The 19,310-nt window shown below is 43.4% G+C and overlaps 1 protein-coding gene across 1 annotated transcript; it reads right to left on the bottom strand.

Annotated features, from left to right (window-relative positions):
* Positions 1-69: 69 nt before the first annotated feature.
* Positions 70-18,775, bottom strand: LOC113421465 (sodium/nucleoside cotransporter 1-like). The gene is made up of 20 exons (XM_087972750.1): positions 18,669-18,775; positions 18,232-18,281; positions 18,004-18,108; positions 17,839-17,925; positions 17,412-17,491; positions 16,800-16,900; positions 16,000-16,189; positions 15,040-15,181; positions 14,036-14,149; positions 13,004-13,081; positions 11,920-12,000; positions 11,014-11,094; positions 10,282-10,407; positions 7,883-8,013; positions 6,895-7,063; positions 5,442-5,639; positions 4,735-4,816; positions 4,383-4,481; positions 3,040-3,148; positions 70-411 (listed from the first exon to the last, which is right to left on the bottom strand). The coding sequence occupies exons 3-20, from the start codon at positions 18,070-18,072 to the stop codon at positions 303-305; spliced, it is 2,046 nt and encodes a 681-aa protein (XP_087828876.1). The 5' UTR covers positions 18,073-18,108; positions 18,232-18,281; positions 18,669-18,775; the 3' UTR covers positions 70-302.
* Positions 18,776-19,310: the final 535 nt, after the last annotated feature.

Here is a 19,310-nt window from a genome sequence, read left to right on the forward strand (position 1 = left end):
CTTGCATTGTCACAAAATCAAACCACTGGAAGGAGTGTTGTATTTGCACAATGGAGCACTTCGAACCAAAACAATGGAGGATGTTTTTCCATACATTACAGTGCAGCTTTTGAGCTCTTTGCATTCTTCATCGGCGTTGATAAAACTCTTTCCTTTTACAGTTGAAGGTGAAATGTTGCTCCTTGACCCTTTTTTTTAACCTGTCTCACACAATCCTGAGAACTGCCACCTCCCTCCTTTATTCATCTTCTACGTATTCATCGAATGGTTCTCTTCTGCTCCACCACCTCATTCTTCATCAGTTAAGGCCTGAGACATATGGAGGAGTTATAATAATTGCAGCATTTCTGGAGATAGGGCTGTGTTGCATTGGCATGTAGATTCTCCCAAGTGCCACCCAAGGAGAAAGAACTGTGGAAAAGAAAAGTTAAGAGGTTAGGGGGTTTAGTAACAATAGCACTTATTTATGGACCCATAGTACTTTACCGCAGGAGATTACAACCCTTGGGCCAGGGACCAGCACTGGTCTATGGCCTGTCTAGAATCCATGCAAAGCCCCATCTATGCATTTGCGGGATCCAGGCAGTGTGCAAAATCACACAAATGCACTGATCAAAAATCACACAAATGCACGGATCAAACCAGTCCACCAAGGTGTGTGTGTGTGTGGTGGGGGCTGCTCTGTTTCACAGCCTCACTGAGTGGTATTCCCAACAATCTGGGTCCTCGTTTTACCGACCTCAGAAGGATGGAAGGCTGAGTCAACCTTGAGCCGGTCAGGATCGAACTCTTGGCTGTGGGCAGAGCTAGCCTGCAATATTGCATTCTAACCACTGGGTCACCACGGCTTTCTGTATTCCCCATAATGTGATTCTCCAGCCTCTAATTTTCCATGGATAATGTTGACACAGGGAAGAGAAGAACCTGTCTTGCAGATCGTCTTACTTTTTTTTTTTTAAAGCAACAAATGTGATGTGGAAATCTGTTCAGCGCTCGATAGATTTGCAATATTTCTTTCTGGAAATTAAATGACCGGCCATAAGAGATGCCGAATCGTTCAAGCCACTATGAAGTTGAGTATCGATTTGCTGAGCTGTTGCGTGTGTGTGTGTGTGTGTGTTTTTTTTCCCAAGGCAAAAGGGTGCCATCTCATGGTCATTTTTTTAAAAAAGCATTTTTAAGGAAATGGAAGACCACATACACAACAGTCGAGGGATTTCTAGGGCTGCCTTGATGGCCAGGATTTCAAAAACACAGTTTTCAAACGTGGGAACCTCAAAGGCATCTTGGAAGCTCTTGATGATGTACTTTGCCAGCCAATGCAGAAGGAATCAGTTGATGCAGTGGTCCCCAACCTTTTTTGTACCAGGGACCGGTTTCAAGCAGAAAATTTTTGCAAGGACGGGGGGAGAGAAGAGAAGGAGGCTTCGCTCTCTCGCTGCTCCACCAGCTCGGGGGCTTTTCCTGTCGCCACAGCTATTCCAAGCGCCCGTTTCACCCCACCCCCACCCCGCCCGCCCGCGCGCGCGCGCTTCAATCCACAGTGTCCCGTTCTGCCTGCCTGCCTGCCTGCCTTAGTTTCTGGTTGTTTGGGAGCAGCTTCGGCTGAGAATAACTATTCGCCTCTTTTACTCAGCCGAAGCTGTTCCGATTCAACCATTAACGAAGGCAGGCAGGCAGGCAGAACGGAGCACTGGGTAAACCCCCAGCAGGCGTGCGGGCGGGCGGACGAGGTGGGGTTGGGGGTGGGGAGAAAGCGGGTGCTTCGGAGGCGCTGCGGCGACAGGAAAAGCCCCCCGCTTCTTTGAAGCAGTTTCTTCCTGCGCTGGTGGAAGAGCGAGAGAGCGACTGAGAGAGCTGACCCAGAGAGAAGGACAGGCTTTGGTTGCTTCCTCCCTCCCCTTCTTTCATTTGTGTCCTTGATCCCCGATCCCAGCAGCATTCACCGAAGGTGAAGAAAGCCGCCATTTTTTTTAAAAAAAAATTATTTGCGGCCCGGTAGAGAGTGCTCCACGGCCCGGTACCGGTCCGCGGCCCGGTGGTTGGGGACCCCTGAGTTAATGGATATGTGTCTACTACAAAGTCCATAGAGATTCTCAGTCATCCATGTTAGGAATATGAGTCACCTAACAGCTATTTGGGTTAGAAATATATAAACCAGGATAAACATTTTAAAACTGTAACTTTAAGAAAATGCAAAACTGTAATTAGGTGTGGTTCCTCAAATGGCCATAAGATGGAGCCAGAAACCTGGGTTGTTTAGTCTGAGTCTCAGAAGAGAGTGCAAGTGTATCTCTGTTTCCTTCTGTTGGAAAGTATTGCAGTTGCTCCATTTCTTCTAATTGACTGATATTACTGGATTTAATGTAAGTCTGATACTCAACTGTTTTTGACACTGGAATTTGATTTTTGGATTATCCCTGGATGAAAACTGACTGATTTTACCTGTGAATGACTTTTGGACTGCCTATTTTGGACTTTGCTTAAACCTTTCTGGAAGTAAAAACCTACATTTACTGTACAGTGTATCTGTGTGCTGTGTGTGTATTATTCAAACACTCCTCTCAAATACGTCTCCCTGTATGCGCTCATTCTCCTAACAGGGAATTACCTCAACTATCCAGGTCATGGTTGTCCTAAAGGTGCTTTTTGGATGACAAGTGGAACATCTTCAAAAGAAAAAAAAATAAAGCCCAGTTGCCTCCTGAGAAAGCACCTCTGGGACTACCACGACAAAAGCTTTTCCTAGTGTTGGTGACCTGAAGCTCATTCCACGTGGCAATTAAAGTTAAATAAAACCACAGACAATATCATCCCTGGTGTCTTCTAAAGCACAGAATCAACTGTAAAGCTATTAAAGCGGCATTGACCCACACACCTCTGGCAATTCTGTGTCCTGACATTCTTCTACTTGCTCTTGCTGGTGCAAAGATCCATGATGTGCCCTACTCTGTGTTAAAGCAAAGCAAAAGGAATCGGGGTTTCGAGGTAGTTCCTTGCACTGTGCGTATCACGCGCGCCACACACACAAGCTCTCACCTGAACAAATTTTTACAGCATTCATGCAGAAAGTAGCTGGTAGAGTTGATGGTGGTACTGCTAAAGAAGTCTAAACAGTCTGGCACTTCTCTGGGCACGTAAAGGATTCCTGTGGGTAGGAAATTCGGAGCTTGTGGGAAAAGCCACACCTTTGCTTAAAGAGAAAGGAAGTCACCAACTTGTGGGGCCAAACCAGGGGTGGGATTCTACCTGGTTGGACCAGTTCTACAGAAACGGTTGTTACGATTCTGCCCAGTTTGGAGAACCGGCAAATCATGCCACTGGGTGGCCCTGCCCTGCCTCGCCCACTCATCCTTACCTGGCATGCGCGCCATCCAACTTGCCTGCCTTGTGCCTTCGCTTAATTTTTGGTAAATTACTATTTTTCCTCCCCCCCCCCCCCAACCCTCAGCTGTTCTGCTGTGCCGGGAGATTTATATTAGAAAGCAGGAAATCATTGGATTTCTTGATTTTTAGCTAATCTAAAAGCAGAGCTGAACCTTCCTTAGGACTGAAGCTTCTATTTTTCAGTGCAGACTCAGGTAGCAGACTGCAGAAAGATAGATGTCTAAGTGAATCTGTGATTCTGAGAGCAACTCAATCTGCCTGCCTGCTTTGCCTGATTTTGAGTAAAAGTTGCTCTTCTTTTAAATAAAAAATTCAATAGTTACATAAGTATAATATTTACATACAAGCCACGCCCACCCAGTCACATGACCACCAAGTCATGCCCAGTCAGCAAGCCATGCCCACCCATGCCCACCAAGCCACACCCACGAATTAGTCCACAACCACAGAACCGGTTGTTAAGAAATTTGATTCCCACCCCTGGTCCAAACCCACCAGCCTGTATTGTTGCAAAGGAAACTGCATGCAGAAAAAACATGAGCTTGCAATGAGAGAACATAAGAACCCTATACAGGTAGTCCTCCACTTACGGCAGTTCCTTTAGTGACTGAACTTACAACGGCACTGAAAAAAGTGACTTGTGACCATTTTTCACATGACCGTTACACCCTCCCCATGACCACGGGATCGAAATTCAGGCGCTTGTCAACTGACTCGTATTTATGATGGTTGCAGCGTCATAAATGATACCCTTTTGTGATCTTCTGACAAGCAAAGTCAATGGGGAAGCCAGGTTCACTTAACAACTGTGTTACTAGCTTCACAACTGCAGTGATCCACTGAACAAGAAAGGCTGTAAAATGGGTCCGAACTCGCTTAACACATCACACATGTTTCACTTAACGCATGTTTCATTTAGCCATAAAAGTTTGGGGCTCAACGGTACTTGTGTTACTTTTAGCCCTGTTCCCCCATCAACCTCCCCCAGGCAGTACCTGCAAGGCATGCGTTGATTAAGGAGACGCAGGACCCGGTGAGCAAAGCTCGTAGAACGATGCTAGAAAAGTCACCCTTGCGTTGCGGTGCCATTGAAGCTTTGTGTTAAAAAAAAAAAGCAGATGGAACTGGGTCATGGGAATATACACACTTTGTAATTGCTCTTCTTCAGGACCAAACCACTTTGGTAACTGAGGATAACCAAGCCTTTGGAAGGAGTGGTTGGGATGCTTAAGCCACAGAGGCTATAGCTATGGGGCAGTCCCATTCTTTCCCCACCACCGGTAGCAAAAAGAGACTTTTTCCACCCACCATGAAGTCTTCACATTCCTCCCTGGTTTGTTCACTTACTCAAGCCACCCAGCATGATCCCAATAGAGCTTTGGTTGGCAAATCCACACAGAGCAAAGGTTACAATGGTTTCAGCTCTCGGCTAGGGAAGGAGAGAGAGAAAGAGAGAGAGAATGTAATCAGTGTTGTGATAAAGAACAAATCCACCACCCACTCATTCCTCTTCCAGTTGGCATCTTCCACTTTTCTTTGCTCAGCACTTGCTGTTGTGTACTCAAGCAAGGATAGTCAACTTTAGGGGCCTATGACCATTCGCCATGGCCAACACACCATGGCCAACTCACTATTGCCAACTTGCCACAGCCAACTTGCTGTGGGACAAGAGTTCCACTCATAAAGATATTACACAGTGAGTTGGCCATGGCAAGTTGTCCTGAAGTGAGTTGGCTACGGCGAGTTGGCCATGGTGAATTGGTGAATTGTTCCATTCCACAACTTTAGGATGGGTGGACTTCAACTCCCAGAATTCCCCAGCAAGCATGGGGAAGTTGAAATCCATGTGTCTTAAAGTTGCCAAGGTTGAAAATCATTGGTCTTAAGAAGGAAAGTCCACTGAAGCTCTTGTAACCACATGCCAGTCAGGACATCCATAACTTTCTTTCTGAGATTGCTCTCACAAAATCAAGAAGAGGGTAGGGTAGGTGGGCTTGGAGGAGAAAGAGCAGTGGGGTTTCTTTTCCATACAGTATGATGACCAGGGTACTTACCGAAATCCACTGCTTTTGAGAACCATCCCACTCAGGCAGACCCATCAGACGATTATTTTGGTAGGTCGACAGTTGCTGGTAGGCCACAAATTCATTTAAGAAGAACTTGACTCCCAGCATCTCAGCAACCAGAAAAGACTCTTCCCAGCTGGCCCCTAACAAGAAGGCTAAAGGCATCAGGACGTACGAGCAGATCAGCTGAAAGCCAGAAGACAATTCTTTTAAGAGCATTGTAAATGAAGTGCTTGGCTAACTCATCATGGTTGGTCTTTTGGCCATCTTTTGTCATGCTCCTGGTGGAGACTGACTCTGAGGAAGAGGAGGAACAGCGAACAGGGAGTGGAAGTGTGGCTCCAGAGGTGGTGGAGGAGGCTGGGGAAGGGCAGAGGCCGGCTGAGCAGTCAGAGGAGGACCCAGGCCCATCCCCTCTCCATCCTAGGGCATGCAGGGAGGAGAGGATCATGGAAAAGTGTGGTCTACTCAGGAGGAGATGGCCATGATCCTCTTCATGGGTTGCAGGTGGGAGATTTGCGTAAGAGTGTGGACCTGCGTGCTAACAGACGCTGGAGATAAATCAGTGTTTGATTTCTAAAGAAGGTTTATCTTGGTTGGCGTTCTTCCAACGAACTGTTCCTGGTTATCTTCCTGAAGTTGGCAGTTATCTATCTTGGTCTGTCGAGAAACTCTATTCAATGTGGTTAGTTTTTGGTTTTTGCTTTGTTATTGGCTCTTTGAATGTGAACTGTGTTTCTTGCCTTTGAAATGTTATTTTGACTCCTCCACTGCGAACAATTAAACAGTGAAGCCAAGTTGAAGGCATTAAAGGACTTTTAGTTATGTTTTGGATTTTGTTATATTTCTGAGATACTCTGGGTCATCACATCTTTTGACATCTGCCATGGTTTCCTCTGTACACATCCATTGGCCCCTCTGCTCTCCCTCTCTTTCCGAAATTTGACAAAAGTCTAGTTGAAATATTAGCATTGCATAATGCATAATGCAATTTCCCAAGCACAAGAATGTGGCTGTATGGAAGCTCCTGGTGCTAATATGGCTTTCAAAGCTGACAACACGTTTCGACCATTAGACACCACAAGATTAGGGTGTGTGCCTTGTGAGTGTGGGACACAGCTTCTAGCTGGACTAGCTGCTGAAACAAATGATGGTTGAAAATTGGGCCTAGTACATACCTTAAATCAGGGTTAATTTGATACTGGCCCAAAGGTTTGAACCTCAATTCCATTGTTACAAGGGAGCACACTCAAATAACAATGGATTGTAAAAAACCCAGAACTAGTAGAAGAAACGAGGTGGTCTTCTTCTCCCAAAGATGATTCTCGTCAGGCTGGGCATCTCACATCCTCGTCATTTAGCCAGACAACCCCTCCTGCCTCTTGATATTTTCATTATCCTGTCACAAACAACTTGGGGGAGGGGGTCTTGTGGGAGATACCTGGAAGGAGAGTTGGGGCACGTTGACCATGCCTCCTAGCCAACTGAGGGCAGCGTTGATGAATGCCAGCAAAGCCAGGAAGGCAATGAGGTTGGCTACAACGTTGGCCACCAGCCCCACAGAGACAGAGGCTCCATTACCAGCAGCTTCCAGAATATTCTTTTCCTCCCTGCAGGAAGGTACAAAGAGAGAAGGAAATGGAGAGGTGGTCCAGAACCTACCTACCTACCTTCCTTCCTTCCTTCCTTCCTTCCTTCCTTCCCTCCTTCTCTCTTCATCTTCCTTTCTTCCTCTCTCCCTTTTCTCTCCATCTTCCTTCCCTTTTTCCTTCCTTTTTCTTTCCTTCCTCCCCTGTTTCCTTCCTTCCTTCCTTCCTTCCTTCCCTCTCCTCCCTCCCTCCTTCCTTCCTTCCTTCCTTCCTTCCTTCCTTCCTTCCTTCCTTCCTTCCTTCCTTCCTTCCTTCTTCATCTTCCTCCTTCTCTCCTCATCTTCCTTTCTTCCTCTCTCCCTTCTCCTCTCCTTTTTCCTTCCTTTTTTCCTTCCTTTTTTCCTTCCCTTTTCCTCCCTTTCTCCCTTCTCTGTTTCCTCCCTCCCTCCCTTCCTCCCTCCCTCCCTTTTAAATTTGTATGCTGTCCATACCTTCCTAGACAACTGAGATTTGTGCTGAGAAAAAAAAAACCATGCTTAACAGAGTCAGGGCCAATTTAATTCCACTCAGAGGCTGTGGAGTTTCAAAAGGCAGGCACTGTGACAGAGAGAGATGGCATTCTTTAATTGATGGGACCTGTGCCATGGTCCTCCTGCCAGCCCAGGTAAAAACAGCTGGGAAACTGAGGCCCCACCTTCTTCCCTTTGTATCTCTCCAACCTTCTCCCCATCCAGTTGTGTTCGACACATTCTCCTCTTTTCTCTCCTCCTCCTCCTCGAAACCTGCTTCCCAGATCCTTCTACAAGCCACGGGAACCTCATGGATTTTAGCTGCTCTCACCCGCGGGCAATTTTGATGCCTTCCTGGCTTTGGAATCGAGATTTTTCCACTTCTGGGTAGACAAGTTTGGCCATAGCTAAAGCACAAGGTGCCGCCATTACTGAAGCTGCCATCAGAGACGAGGCATCAATCTGCAAGAAGCATCACAAATTGCCACAGAAGAGTCAACAAGCATGGTATTCTTTAATCCAAGAGGTTTAACTCTGGAGCTTTGCGGATTCTTTCCCTTTTCAAACAGTAGTTTAAAAGTTTGCCAAGCACAGTTTAAAAAAAAGCATGATGCAATTATTCTTTGCTGTGGAATAATTATACGTTCTTCCAATCAGTTCTAATCAAAAGGCTGATTGGGAAATACAAGACTTTTTGCCTAGATTTCTACACAGTTTATTAGAATATGATACTGATAATACCAAATCACACATCACAAAATGGCCTTTTACTACAATTTCCTCCCCATTCCCCTGATAAAACAACTCAGACCAAAGTCCGGACTATAATTAAAGATAAAATAATATCTAGCCTTAAACTGAGTTGCAATAAATTGGCTTTGTCAAAAGTTGTTTACTCCATGATTGTAAATGTATTAACAGCGGCTAGAATTGTATTTGCTAAAAATTGGAAAAATGAGAAAATACCAATGCAGGAGGAAGTTATTAAGAAAATAATGGAATGTGCTGAAATGAGTAAATTGACATTTGAAATTAGAGAACAAGAAGACAAACAATATTACAAGATATGGGATTTATTTTATCAATGGTTAGATTAAAAATATGGAAATGAAATACTGTATTTTAGAGAATTTCACAATATAAGGATAATAGAATTATAGAGAATATAACATAAGGATGTATTATTACTGGATGGATTTATGATGAGGTAATGAATGTTATAATATAAATAAATCTAAAATGTTGAATATCTCGCATAAAATGATGGAATAATAGTTATAGTCAAATATATTATTATTAACAATGATTACACACACACACACACACACACACACACGATGGATAACATGAGAATTTATACAAATTATATGTGAGGACTATGGAGATGAAGCATAAAAGACTTGTAACCAACCAACACACTGTATGTAACTGGAAGATGGTTTTATGTTTTATTTTTTGTTTTTGTATGTTTGTTCAAAAAATAAAAATTATTTTTTTAAAAAAGTTGTTTACTCCAACCCATGTCCTCTGGATGTTCATCCAATTCCCATTTGGCCCGATCGAATGCCTTTTCTAGACAACCTTCATCTGATTAAATGAAATTCACCCCAAGGCCTACACTTAGGAAGGACCTAAAGAATGTCCCAATATTGAACCTGTAGGCAGTCAAACAGCCTGGTTCAGAAAAACACCAAAGTGTGTATAATCTGCCATGATACCTCCGATGATTCCATATCATTTGTGCAACAGAAAATGTTGCTGTACAAGAATTTCCCACTCTTGACTCAGCTGTTGATATTTATTTTCTTACTAGCTCGATACCCATGCTTCGCTACAAAACTATGTGATCAGGCTTAGTCTTTGGGGAGGAAAATAAGGGGAAAAATTTCTGCCTCTGCCTACCAGCATCCATCGGTATTCATCTGACTAGCGTCCTGTCAGTGTGTGAGAAAGTTGAGGGCTGTTTGGAAACTGAAACATGGAAACTGAAACAGTATTTGCTGTGTGAGCAAGAAGAAGACAGCAAGTAGCCTGGGTGTGGCTTAGCACAACTATTCTGGACTAAAGCTGGTTGCTGCTGTGAAACTGAAACTAAAACTGAAACTCCTCTCCTCTGCTTGTGTTTTGCATTTGGAACAGATTTCTTTCCAGATGGGGAGGAGGAGCAGAACTCCTTAGCATCAGAGCGTGTTAATAATACTATATGAAATACTAAATGCTCTGATGGTCATTTTGAAAAATCCTTTCTTAGTGAGCACCTAAAAGCCAAAAAAAAATATTTAAAAATTTATATTTAAAAATTTTAGTTTTGTAAATTTTTTTTAATATAATTAAGTATTATTTTTTTTTTAAAAAAAAAAAAAAAAAAAAAAAAAAAAAAAAAAAATAAAAAATAAAAAAAAAAAAAAAAAAAAAAAAAAAAAAAAAAAAAAAAAAAAAAAAAAAAAAAAAAAAAAAAAAAAAAAAAAAAAAAAAAAAAAAAAAAAAAAAAAAAAAAAAAAAAAAAAAAAAAAAAAAAAAAAAAAAAAAAAAAAAAAAAAAAAAAAAAAAAAAAAAAAAAAAAAAAAAAAAAAAAAAAAAAAAAAAAAAAAAAAAAAAAAAAAAAAAAAAAAAAAAAAAAAAACCCCACAAAAAAAAAAAAAAAAAAAAAAAAAAAAAAAAAAATTAAAGATGTGGAGAGACCTGGCCCTTAGATTTGACTGAATGGACATCATATTTCATCAGACTCACCCCAAATGAAATGTATGCGCCCATCACACTACCAGCAATGGTAGCAAAGCCACCGGTCATCACAGCATGGATTTCTGAGCGTGTCATATCCCCCAGGTAGGGACGGATGAGCAATGGTGCTTCGGTCTGGAGGACAAGAAGATAAATCCAAATAGAATTTTTTCAAGATCTCTGCAGACCCTAGAAATATGTCTCAGATTTCTATTAGTCAGAAACAACAAGTAGATAGCATGGTTCCATGTTCTGCTTAAACACACAGCCCAGGAGAATAAAATACTGGAGTTCTGGAATAAACTATGAGAAAGAAAGTGTCCACATTTTGTGACTGTTTCACATTACAAAGAAATGGAAGAGAAATACATTGGAATGCAAACATACCTTGTTTTTGCACCTCAGAACCAAAATATAATCCAAACATTAGCTAGTTCTACAATCTGCATTTCTTTAAGTGTTGCAAAGCAGAATAAAAGGAAGAAAGATTACATCGAAGAAACAGGCAAAGACGCACATATTCAGGGACATGCACTCAAAAGTATGTACCCCTTTTCCTAGCAATTTCCCCCCACACACATACACACAAATTGGCGGGGGAGAAAGGAGACTATTCTCAAATGCAGAAACAAAATAGCTTTGGAAAATGAAAAACAGAAAGAAATCAGAAGTTCGTACAGAGAGGAGAAGATGGAGAGGACCATTCATGGAGATTCATGGAGGAAGGTCAAGACCACTTACCATCCCCACAAATATATTCCCCACCACGCTCAGAGTTTCGGTGGCCGCTGTACCCATTGTGATTTGCAGGAGCCAGGACAACTGTTGGAAGAAGGTTGGAGAGTGTGAGTTGGAAGACATTGGCAGGTTAATGGTCGTTGCCCAGAATATCCTAGATTTAATATCTTGCTGATTCATTTGACAGTCTCGCAGCAATGAGATATCCTTAGCTATTGGGGCCGTAGCTCAGTGGCAAGCATATGCTTTGCGTTCCAGAACCTTTGGTCCAAACTCTGATCCATCTCAGTAGGACGTTCTTCCATGACAGCTTCTTCCAGAAGGTCGGTCTACACCAGAGGTCTCCAAACCTGGCAATTTTAAGACTTGGGGAAGCTGGCTGAGGAATTCTGGGAATTGAAGTCCCCAAGTCTTAAAGTTGCCACGTTTGGAGACCCCTGGTCTACACTGTGACATAGATGGAGCCGTGGGGTCTGACTTGAAATGAAGTCCACAGAGAGGACACAGTCAGTCGAATTAACCCCACTACCTGTGTTGCCCTCATCTTGTGGTGCTCTCTTCTCATCAACCAAGATTCCCTGACGTTCATTTTGAGGTGGCATCTTCCGTGCTTCTCTCTCTTCTTCAATCTCTGATACCCCCATTGATTTGACAAAGCAACTTTTTGTTTTGCACTTTGTGCTTCATCATAAACTCTTTCCTTGTAAATTATCGTGTTGTGTCCCTTCTGTTAGTACTTCCTAATAGCGGAAGAAGTAATATTACTCTCTTTGGGTACCTTATAACGTATCTTGGCCTTTCCAGGTGCCTCATGGCCAGACGTATGGTATATATGGGTGATCAATATACCGTTTAGCTCCATTAGGACAATTATAAGCTTACTCTTGAATTCCTAAAACTCAGCGTTACCTTCAGGATTATAAACTGCATGACTCCCAAGTAGTAGAGGATGGACATCACACAACTGAAGAAGACAATAATAGGCAGTACCTGGAGACAGAATAGAACAGTAGGCAGCTTTAGCACAGAGCTGCAGCTTTCCAGATGTTGCTGACTGACAAATCCCACCCACCCTAGCCAAGATAATTAATGATAAAAGGATAATTGGAGGAAAGTATCACACCCTCCTAGAGAGAAGTCATGTGGTAGTTGCGGAGTTTGAAGCATTGGAAAAATTCCATCGGAATAAACTTAGGTTGCTAGTGAAACATGGGGCACCCTGAACAGACTAAGTTGTCAACTTGTAAATCATTCTTCTTGCCTGTTCCCAAGTTGACATTAGAAGGAGGGGGAGAAAGGTCTGACGGAGCAGTATGGCAGATGAAGCACATTCCACGCTTATCTTGCGGAGATTGTAGCCTAGGCTACTGGATCTTCTGCCCGGGAAAATCTTTCATTGGAGAGCGTGATTGATGACACCCAGCCTGGAATGTGTTTCAGTTGGAGAATCTGATATATGACACATGGAGTGGGGGGGAACAGGGTCATAGGTGATAGTAAATTACGTGTCTCAGAGTTGGCTTCATACGGGGTTAGTGCCGGATATGTTGCTCCTAATAAATCTTTTGAATGCTTTCGAAGCTTGGCTTGAGGCTCATGATTTAATCAGGGCAATCCTCGGAACCCTGACACCAGTGTTCAAAAATACATCTGCAAATTGATGGGCCGCTTGTGCAGAAAACAATGTGAGGAACCCCTTCCTGATCTGCTCTGTCCAATTTGGGAAGAAAGCAAGTTGCTCCCATCCTGTTTGGAGGATCTTTGGGCGTGATGCTTTCTTGTCACTCCCTAATTGACAGAAGCAGTGGACAGAGGCAAGGACACAGAATGAACCCAGCCGAGGTGTCCCCTCCATCTTTCACTCCAGCACAAAGAATCAAAGACCTGGGCAAGGCAGTTGGGAAGCCATTTTTTAAGACCTTCAAGAAGGAGATCAAGAGAAAACGGGGACCAGAAAGAGGAGGAGAGGGAGAATATGTTTATCTAAATTCACCTGAAAGGCAAAAATTTCTTGAATCAGTTTATCTCCAAAGACAAAGCTGGATCCTGCCGTCGTGTAGTTGAGAAATGCCTGTAAGGGAAACAATGTTAGAAGGAATGTTTGGAAATAGAGTCATGTTCATTTTTTGTTGTGGTTCACTGGCAGCAGGTGTGGATGGCCGAGGCCTCAGAGAGCGAGGACTCGGATGAGGGGCCTGCCTGTGACGCAGGGATGGGGCCAGGACCATCACGGAGATTATGGAGGCTGGCAGCAGTGATGCCTTGCGCATGCATGCATGCAGGGCTGCTCGAAGGAAAGAGCAGCTGCAGCAGCACGGGCAACTCGAGAGTAAGGCTGCAAGTAATGGCCCCTCCCTTAAGGGATAAAAGCCAGCCCTCGGAGATGGGATTCTTTGCAGGAAGCAAAGACGTTTTTGCACTTCAAGCCTTGTGGAAGTTCAGACTATCCTGGTTTGTGTTTGGAGACTTTGGGTTTTGATTATTTCCTTGCAATTTAATCGAGTGTTCTTGGCAGCCTTGCACAACCTTGGCAAGGCTCGTTCTTATCAAAGACAATTAGTTTTAATAGCCTTTTAAGCGTGAAGCAACAGAATTCACAGAGAGGCATTAAAAAACTTTTGCTTTTATCTCTGTTTGGCGTTTGTTTGCTTTGAATAAGGCTTGGCTCAGAACAACTTTTAAAAAAAATTATGGCACAACCTGTGATTCAACACGAAGGATCCCTTATCATTTTAGCAGCCTTTGGATCTACACAAGCTCAAGTGCAAAGTCAATGATAATCATAATAGCCACTCAAAATCATTGTCCTTGTTGCTGGAAAATTGGTCGAAGTCTTCTCCTTCCCCACTAGATTTTGTCATCCTAAGCTGGACGTTGTCTTGTGTCAAACCAAACAGTTGATTTGGCTAATGGTTCCCATGGGACCTTTCTGAACCGAAGCTAGTGGACGTGTGACTTGTAAGGTGGGGATTTTTGTCTCCGCGGAACATGGGATATAACGCCTTCAAACATGATTCTACCATACCTGAATCTGATTGCCCAGCCATTGGAAAGCCTGAAATCCAGGTTCTGTTCGGATGATGAAAAGTCCAAGGGCAAATTGTAGACCAAGGCCCCATAACACAGCACTCCAGGGTACCTGAAATCCAGGACATTTTGTGAACATTTTCTGGAGAGCCACGAGAGATAGAAGATTTGCACATTGGAGAGACGGCAGCAGTGGTGGTATGCTACCGGTTCAGACCGGTTCACCCAAACCGGTAAAGAAGATAAAAGGCAGAATCATCCCTCCAACCTGCCCCTGCACCTTTCTCTTCTTTATCCTCTCAGCTCATTGGTGCTGTAGACCTCAGCTGGTGTGGGGAAAGCTGTTAGGTGCGCATGTGTTAGGTCCACACGCACGCACGATCCCTGAACCAGTAGTGGAACAGGTAGGAACCCACTGCTGGATGGAAGCCTTGAGGTTAAACCACATTGGTCTCTGGAACTAAGTAGCCAAAGTCCCAAAGGTGCTCTTTCAAAAGGCAACTGGCCTTTGTTTTTCCTTTGAAGACCTTTCGCTTCTCATCCAAGAAGCTTCTTGGACTCTTTGTCAGAGCTGAAGAATCTTCTTGGATGAGAAGCGAAAGGTCTTCAAAGGAAAAACAAAACCAGGTTCACTTTTGGAAAAGCACTTTTGGGACAGTCATGGAGGACTGAGAATCTCCGTATACATTCAGTAGCCAAAGAAGCAAAGGCAGTCAAATATAGGATTGGAAAAAAATCAATCAGCGCTCAGCGTCGCCTTAACTCAAACTTTCCTTAATGCTGCAGATCAAACCAAGTTCCAGAGAAACAATTGACTGTCTTCAATGAACAAGTGACTTCTACCCAAGCCAACATCATGGAGAATTTATCGACTGCTCTGTGAAGTGGGACTGGAGGTAGAGTGAAGAAAGAAGAAGCAGCAAAAGACAAAGACCTATTATATTGAATCTTGTTTAGGTTTAAGATACCAAACCAAAAAAAAAACCCAATGATGGTGCTTACAGCCATGTGATGCTTGGAGAAGAGAAATAACAAGAAGATCAGCACACAGAAGCCACCCAATGAGACCAGCTGTTCTTTCCTTTGGGACACGTCCAGAACCAGCCATGTGATCAAAGCAATTAGAATAATGGCACACAAAACCCTAGAAAATTACAAGGGAAGCAGAATAATATCGGCGTGATTAAATATACATCTACAATAAGCCATTTATTAAATATACATTCTTGATAAGCCTCGATAAGGGGGAAAGTGGGGGGGGGGACGACAAAAGATAATAGGTTGGGATATAAGAAAAGTCTTTATTGTAATACTTAATTTATCTCATCTTACTTTCCACAATATTGATATTTATATTCTGTGGTAGAATATTTATATTTTACTTGCCTGGCTGAGGATCCTAGGGAAGAGTCCAGAGTCACTTATATTATTTATTTCATTGTGTTGTGTTGTGTATTGCATTGCATTGTATTTATTCCACCATGATCATAGAGCAGGGGTGGGCAAACTACGGCCCGCGGGCCACATCCGGCCCGTTGGTCTTTTTAATCCGGCCCGCCGAAGATTGGTACAGAATTAAGGTTTGATGTGAATGATTGAATGATTGCATTCATTTGATTTTGACTTGTAATGACAGGCATTTCAACACCAGTGGTGCATTAGGCGCAGTGACTTGATTTTGCGGAGATTTTGCAGTTTTTTATACGTATCGTATCTTGTGCTGACCCGGCCCGTCTGTCAAATTTTAAAAGTCAATGAGGCCCCCGAGCCAAAAAGTTTGCCCACCCCTGTCATAGAGTCATAGGATGGAAACTGACCTTTAGGGTCACCCAACCCAACCACCAGCTCAATGCTCTAAAAATGCTCTACTATCCAAAGGAGTAGAGTGAAGATTGGCTCGCCATGGCTTCTTGAACAAGACCTGACCATAAAACTGATCTGTGCAGCCAGTCAGCCCCTTACCATTTCAACCACGGCCAGGCCTTCTGACAGCATTTCATGCAGGGGCTCAACATCTGGATAATCTTGGCTCCCAAATATTTTTTGACTGTGCTATAACCCAGGAAAGCAAGGACCAGGCATGTTAAAATGATCAGTGCCAAGGCTCGTTGGTAGTCCAGGTAACAAGCAGCAATGAAGTAGGCCAGGTAGCCTAAAACGAGAATAGCAACAACGCTTAGATTTATATACCACTTCACAGTCCTTTACAGCCATCTCTAAGCGGTTTGCAGAGTCAGCCTCTGTCTTGTCCCCAACAATCTGGGTCCTCATTTTACCAACCTCGGAAGGATGGAAGGCTGAGTGAACCTTGAGCCAGTCAGGATTGAACTCCTGGCTGCGGGCAGAGTTAGCCTGCAATACTGCCTTTTGACCAATGCACCACCAAGGCTCAAGGCATTCAACATCAAGACATCAAAGCATCAAACAGCCCAAGGTCTCAAGTCATCAGAAACCGCTGCAAATTAGGTTCAGCTGGTCCCTATACCTCATTTAGATGGGTGCCATTCTCAAAGGTTTGGGGCAGAAGTTCCAGCACTGGCTGGAATATAGGTAGTCCTCAGTTTATGACCATTTATTTAGTGACCCATTTAAAATTGCAATGCCACTGGAAAAAAAAGCCCTTGCACTTACAGCCATCAGAAGGATCTCCACGATCATGCCATCAAAATTCAGGCACTTGGCAACTGACCTGTATTTATCACAGTTGCAGCTTCCTGTGGTCATGTGGATCGCCATTTTCGAGCAGAGAGTGAAAGACTGACCTGCACATAAGATGCCTAAGAAGATCTTGTGGAGTAATTCACGATGAGCCTTGCAAAATCCCTTTACTTTAGAGAAAGGTTGAGTCACGTTCTTGAACCTGCTGAAAAGCACATCAATAAAATCAACGTTAAAGGACATCTAGAAGGGATGTTATACATCATTTTGCGAAGTCCTATTTTAGATATTTATTAGATTAGAGATTGCCCGTATAGCTCGGTGACTGTGTTCTGCAAGCTGAATCTGTTTGATTTGTTTAGATCTTGATGAGACAGGTAGCTAAAGATCCCATCACCAGTGAATTGTCAACTTCAGGGACTCTGAATCATAGCCCTGTCCCTACTGTGTAATTTTAGTGGTCTCCAAACTTTGGCAATTTAAAGACTTGTGGACTTCAACTCCCAGAATTCCTCTGCCAGGTAGGCTGAGGAATTCTGGGAACTGAAGCCACAAATCTGAAAGTTGCCACATTTGAAGACCCCTGCTATAATAGCTTAGCCTCCAAAGATCTGGTTCAACCCATCCTTGTAACATATTTGGAGACTTTAAAACAAGCTTTCCCCAAAGACCTTTAAGGATGAATAAAATCAGGCTTGGTCATTCATATTTAGTACCTCCCGAAACGACTGTCCTGCACAGGATTTTCTTCCCCAAACTCAAGAGATGCTGCTTCCTTTCCATTTGTCTCTGATTCCTGCCAAAAACACAGACCCGATTCACCATCTTTGAGGAACGTGCGAAGCACAAAGCTAAGGAGAGGAAGAAAAACCTACCATCCTCTCTCCATTTTTAGGTGAAATCTTGACCTCCTTCACTCCGTTTGTCTCTGATTCCTGCCAAAAACACAGACCCGATTCACCATCTTTGAGGAACGTGCGAAGCACAAAGCTAAGGAGAGGAAGAAAAACTTACCATCCTCTCTCCATTTTTAGGTGAAATCTTGACCTCCTTCACTCCGTTTGTCTCTGATTCCTGCCAAAAACACAAACCCCATCACCATATTTGGACAGGACAAAGTTAAGGAGGAGGAGAAAAACTTACCATAAGCTCAAATGCTGGGTTTGCCAAGCCCTTATGACTGTTTTTAGATGAAATCTTGACTTTGCCCATTCCATTGGTGTCTGATTCCTACCAAAAACACAAACCCCATCACCAACTTTGGGGAAAGGGTGAAGGACTAAGCTAAGGAGGAGAAGAAAAACTTACTGTAGCCTCAAATGCTGGGTTTGCCAAGCCATTATCGCTGTTTTTAGGTGAAATCTTGACTTCATCCATCGTCTTGGGGTTCTGAATCTGCTACCTTGGTGTGTTCTGGAAGACACGATCCACTGTCAGCTTGGCAAGTAGCACCCCAGAGCATCTTCCTGTTGTCAGAACAGCCCTGGTCATACCCCTGTCCTTCCCAACCTCCCTCCCCCCAGCACTGCTTCAAACCTATAATCCCAGTTCTAGGTAGAGTGCCTCTGTCCATGGGCCACAAAGATCTGTAGGAGACACAAACCTGTTGAGTTAATCAATTACCCGACACTACCTATTTCAGTTGAATGCACCAGAAGGTCAATTGGTTGCACCTTTGCTATCACAATGTGCAGCTTTTCTTCTCAACCAACAAAACACCCCGTGATTCTTTCCACTCTATTTCCTTCCACATCTACAGGAGATCACAAACCAGACCCCACAGTTTTGTTGTCTGGCTCCTTTTTTCTAGGGGAACCAGTTGTTCCTTAATCCCTCTTTAGTGGGTCTAATTCTTTTCCCAATGCTGACAATAATCCTACCCATATCCATGGTAAATAACTTCCAGCAAAATCAGCCTCTTCCCAGGTTACCCTCAGAACCAAGAAGAAGAAAATAAGAAAGAAAATAATTACAGTTATTTTAAGCTATAACAATAAAGTGGAATTCCAGTGGTCCTTGCAATCTCCTTTAAAAACTGAAAACCCTGCAAACCACCACAATCCCATAATTTTAGATCATGTGCTCAGCAGGACAGATGTGTGCCCTCTTGTACTCCGAGAAGTGTAAAATGTGCTGATGTTTCAACAACAACTTTGGCGCTGTTCTGGTGATAGTTACACATTAAACAACTCAACTCTTGGATAGCTTGAAAACAATCACTAAATTTTGCCTGGGTGGAATAAAACCCAGGAAAACTCAGGATGGATCTTCAACAATGGACAATTCATTCACAAGCTTTTGGTTGAAATTGCCATACCTCAAGATGAAGCAGGCATGTACAGCAGAGGTAAGTATTCAGCCGGTTCTGACCAATTCTGGAGAACCAGTAGCGGAAATGTTGAGTAGCTTGGAGAACCAGCAAATCCCACCTCTGACTGGCCCCACCAACCCCATCTATTCTCTGCCTCCCATTGAGTCCCAGATGATCGGCTGGGTCTCCTTTGGTTGTCCTGCACATGAGAACGGAGGTGGAAAGCAGGTTAGTGGGGTGGGGAGGGAATGGGGATTTTGATAACAGATAATTATTATTATATGTTACTTCCATACCTCTCAAG

This window comes from Notechis scutatus, chromosome 11, assembly GCF_049901735.1.
Source record: "Notechis scutatus isolate UNSWTSFEM ecotype Mainland chromosome 11, rNotScu1.2, whole genome shotgun sequence".
In the NCBI taxonomy this organism is placed as follows: Eukaryota; Metazoa; Chordata; class Lepidosauria; order Squamata; family Elapidae; genus Notechis; species Notechis scutatus.

Excerpts from the sequence above, each read along its gene's own strand:
- LOC113421465 (XM_087972750.1), bottom strand. The coding sequence starts at position 18,072 with ATGGATGAAGTCAAGATTTCACCTAAAAACAGCGATAATGGCTTGGCA. Across the intron at positions 17,926-18,003 it reads ACCCAGCATTTGAGGCTACA|GAATCAGACACCAATGGAAT; the intron begins GTAAGTTTTTCT and ends TGTTTTTGGTAG. Across the intron at positions 16,190-16,799 it reads CTTAGGCATCTTATGTGCAG|GCTACCTGGCCTACTTCATT; the intron begins GTCAGTCTTTCA and ends TTCTCGTTTTAG.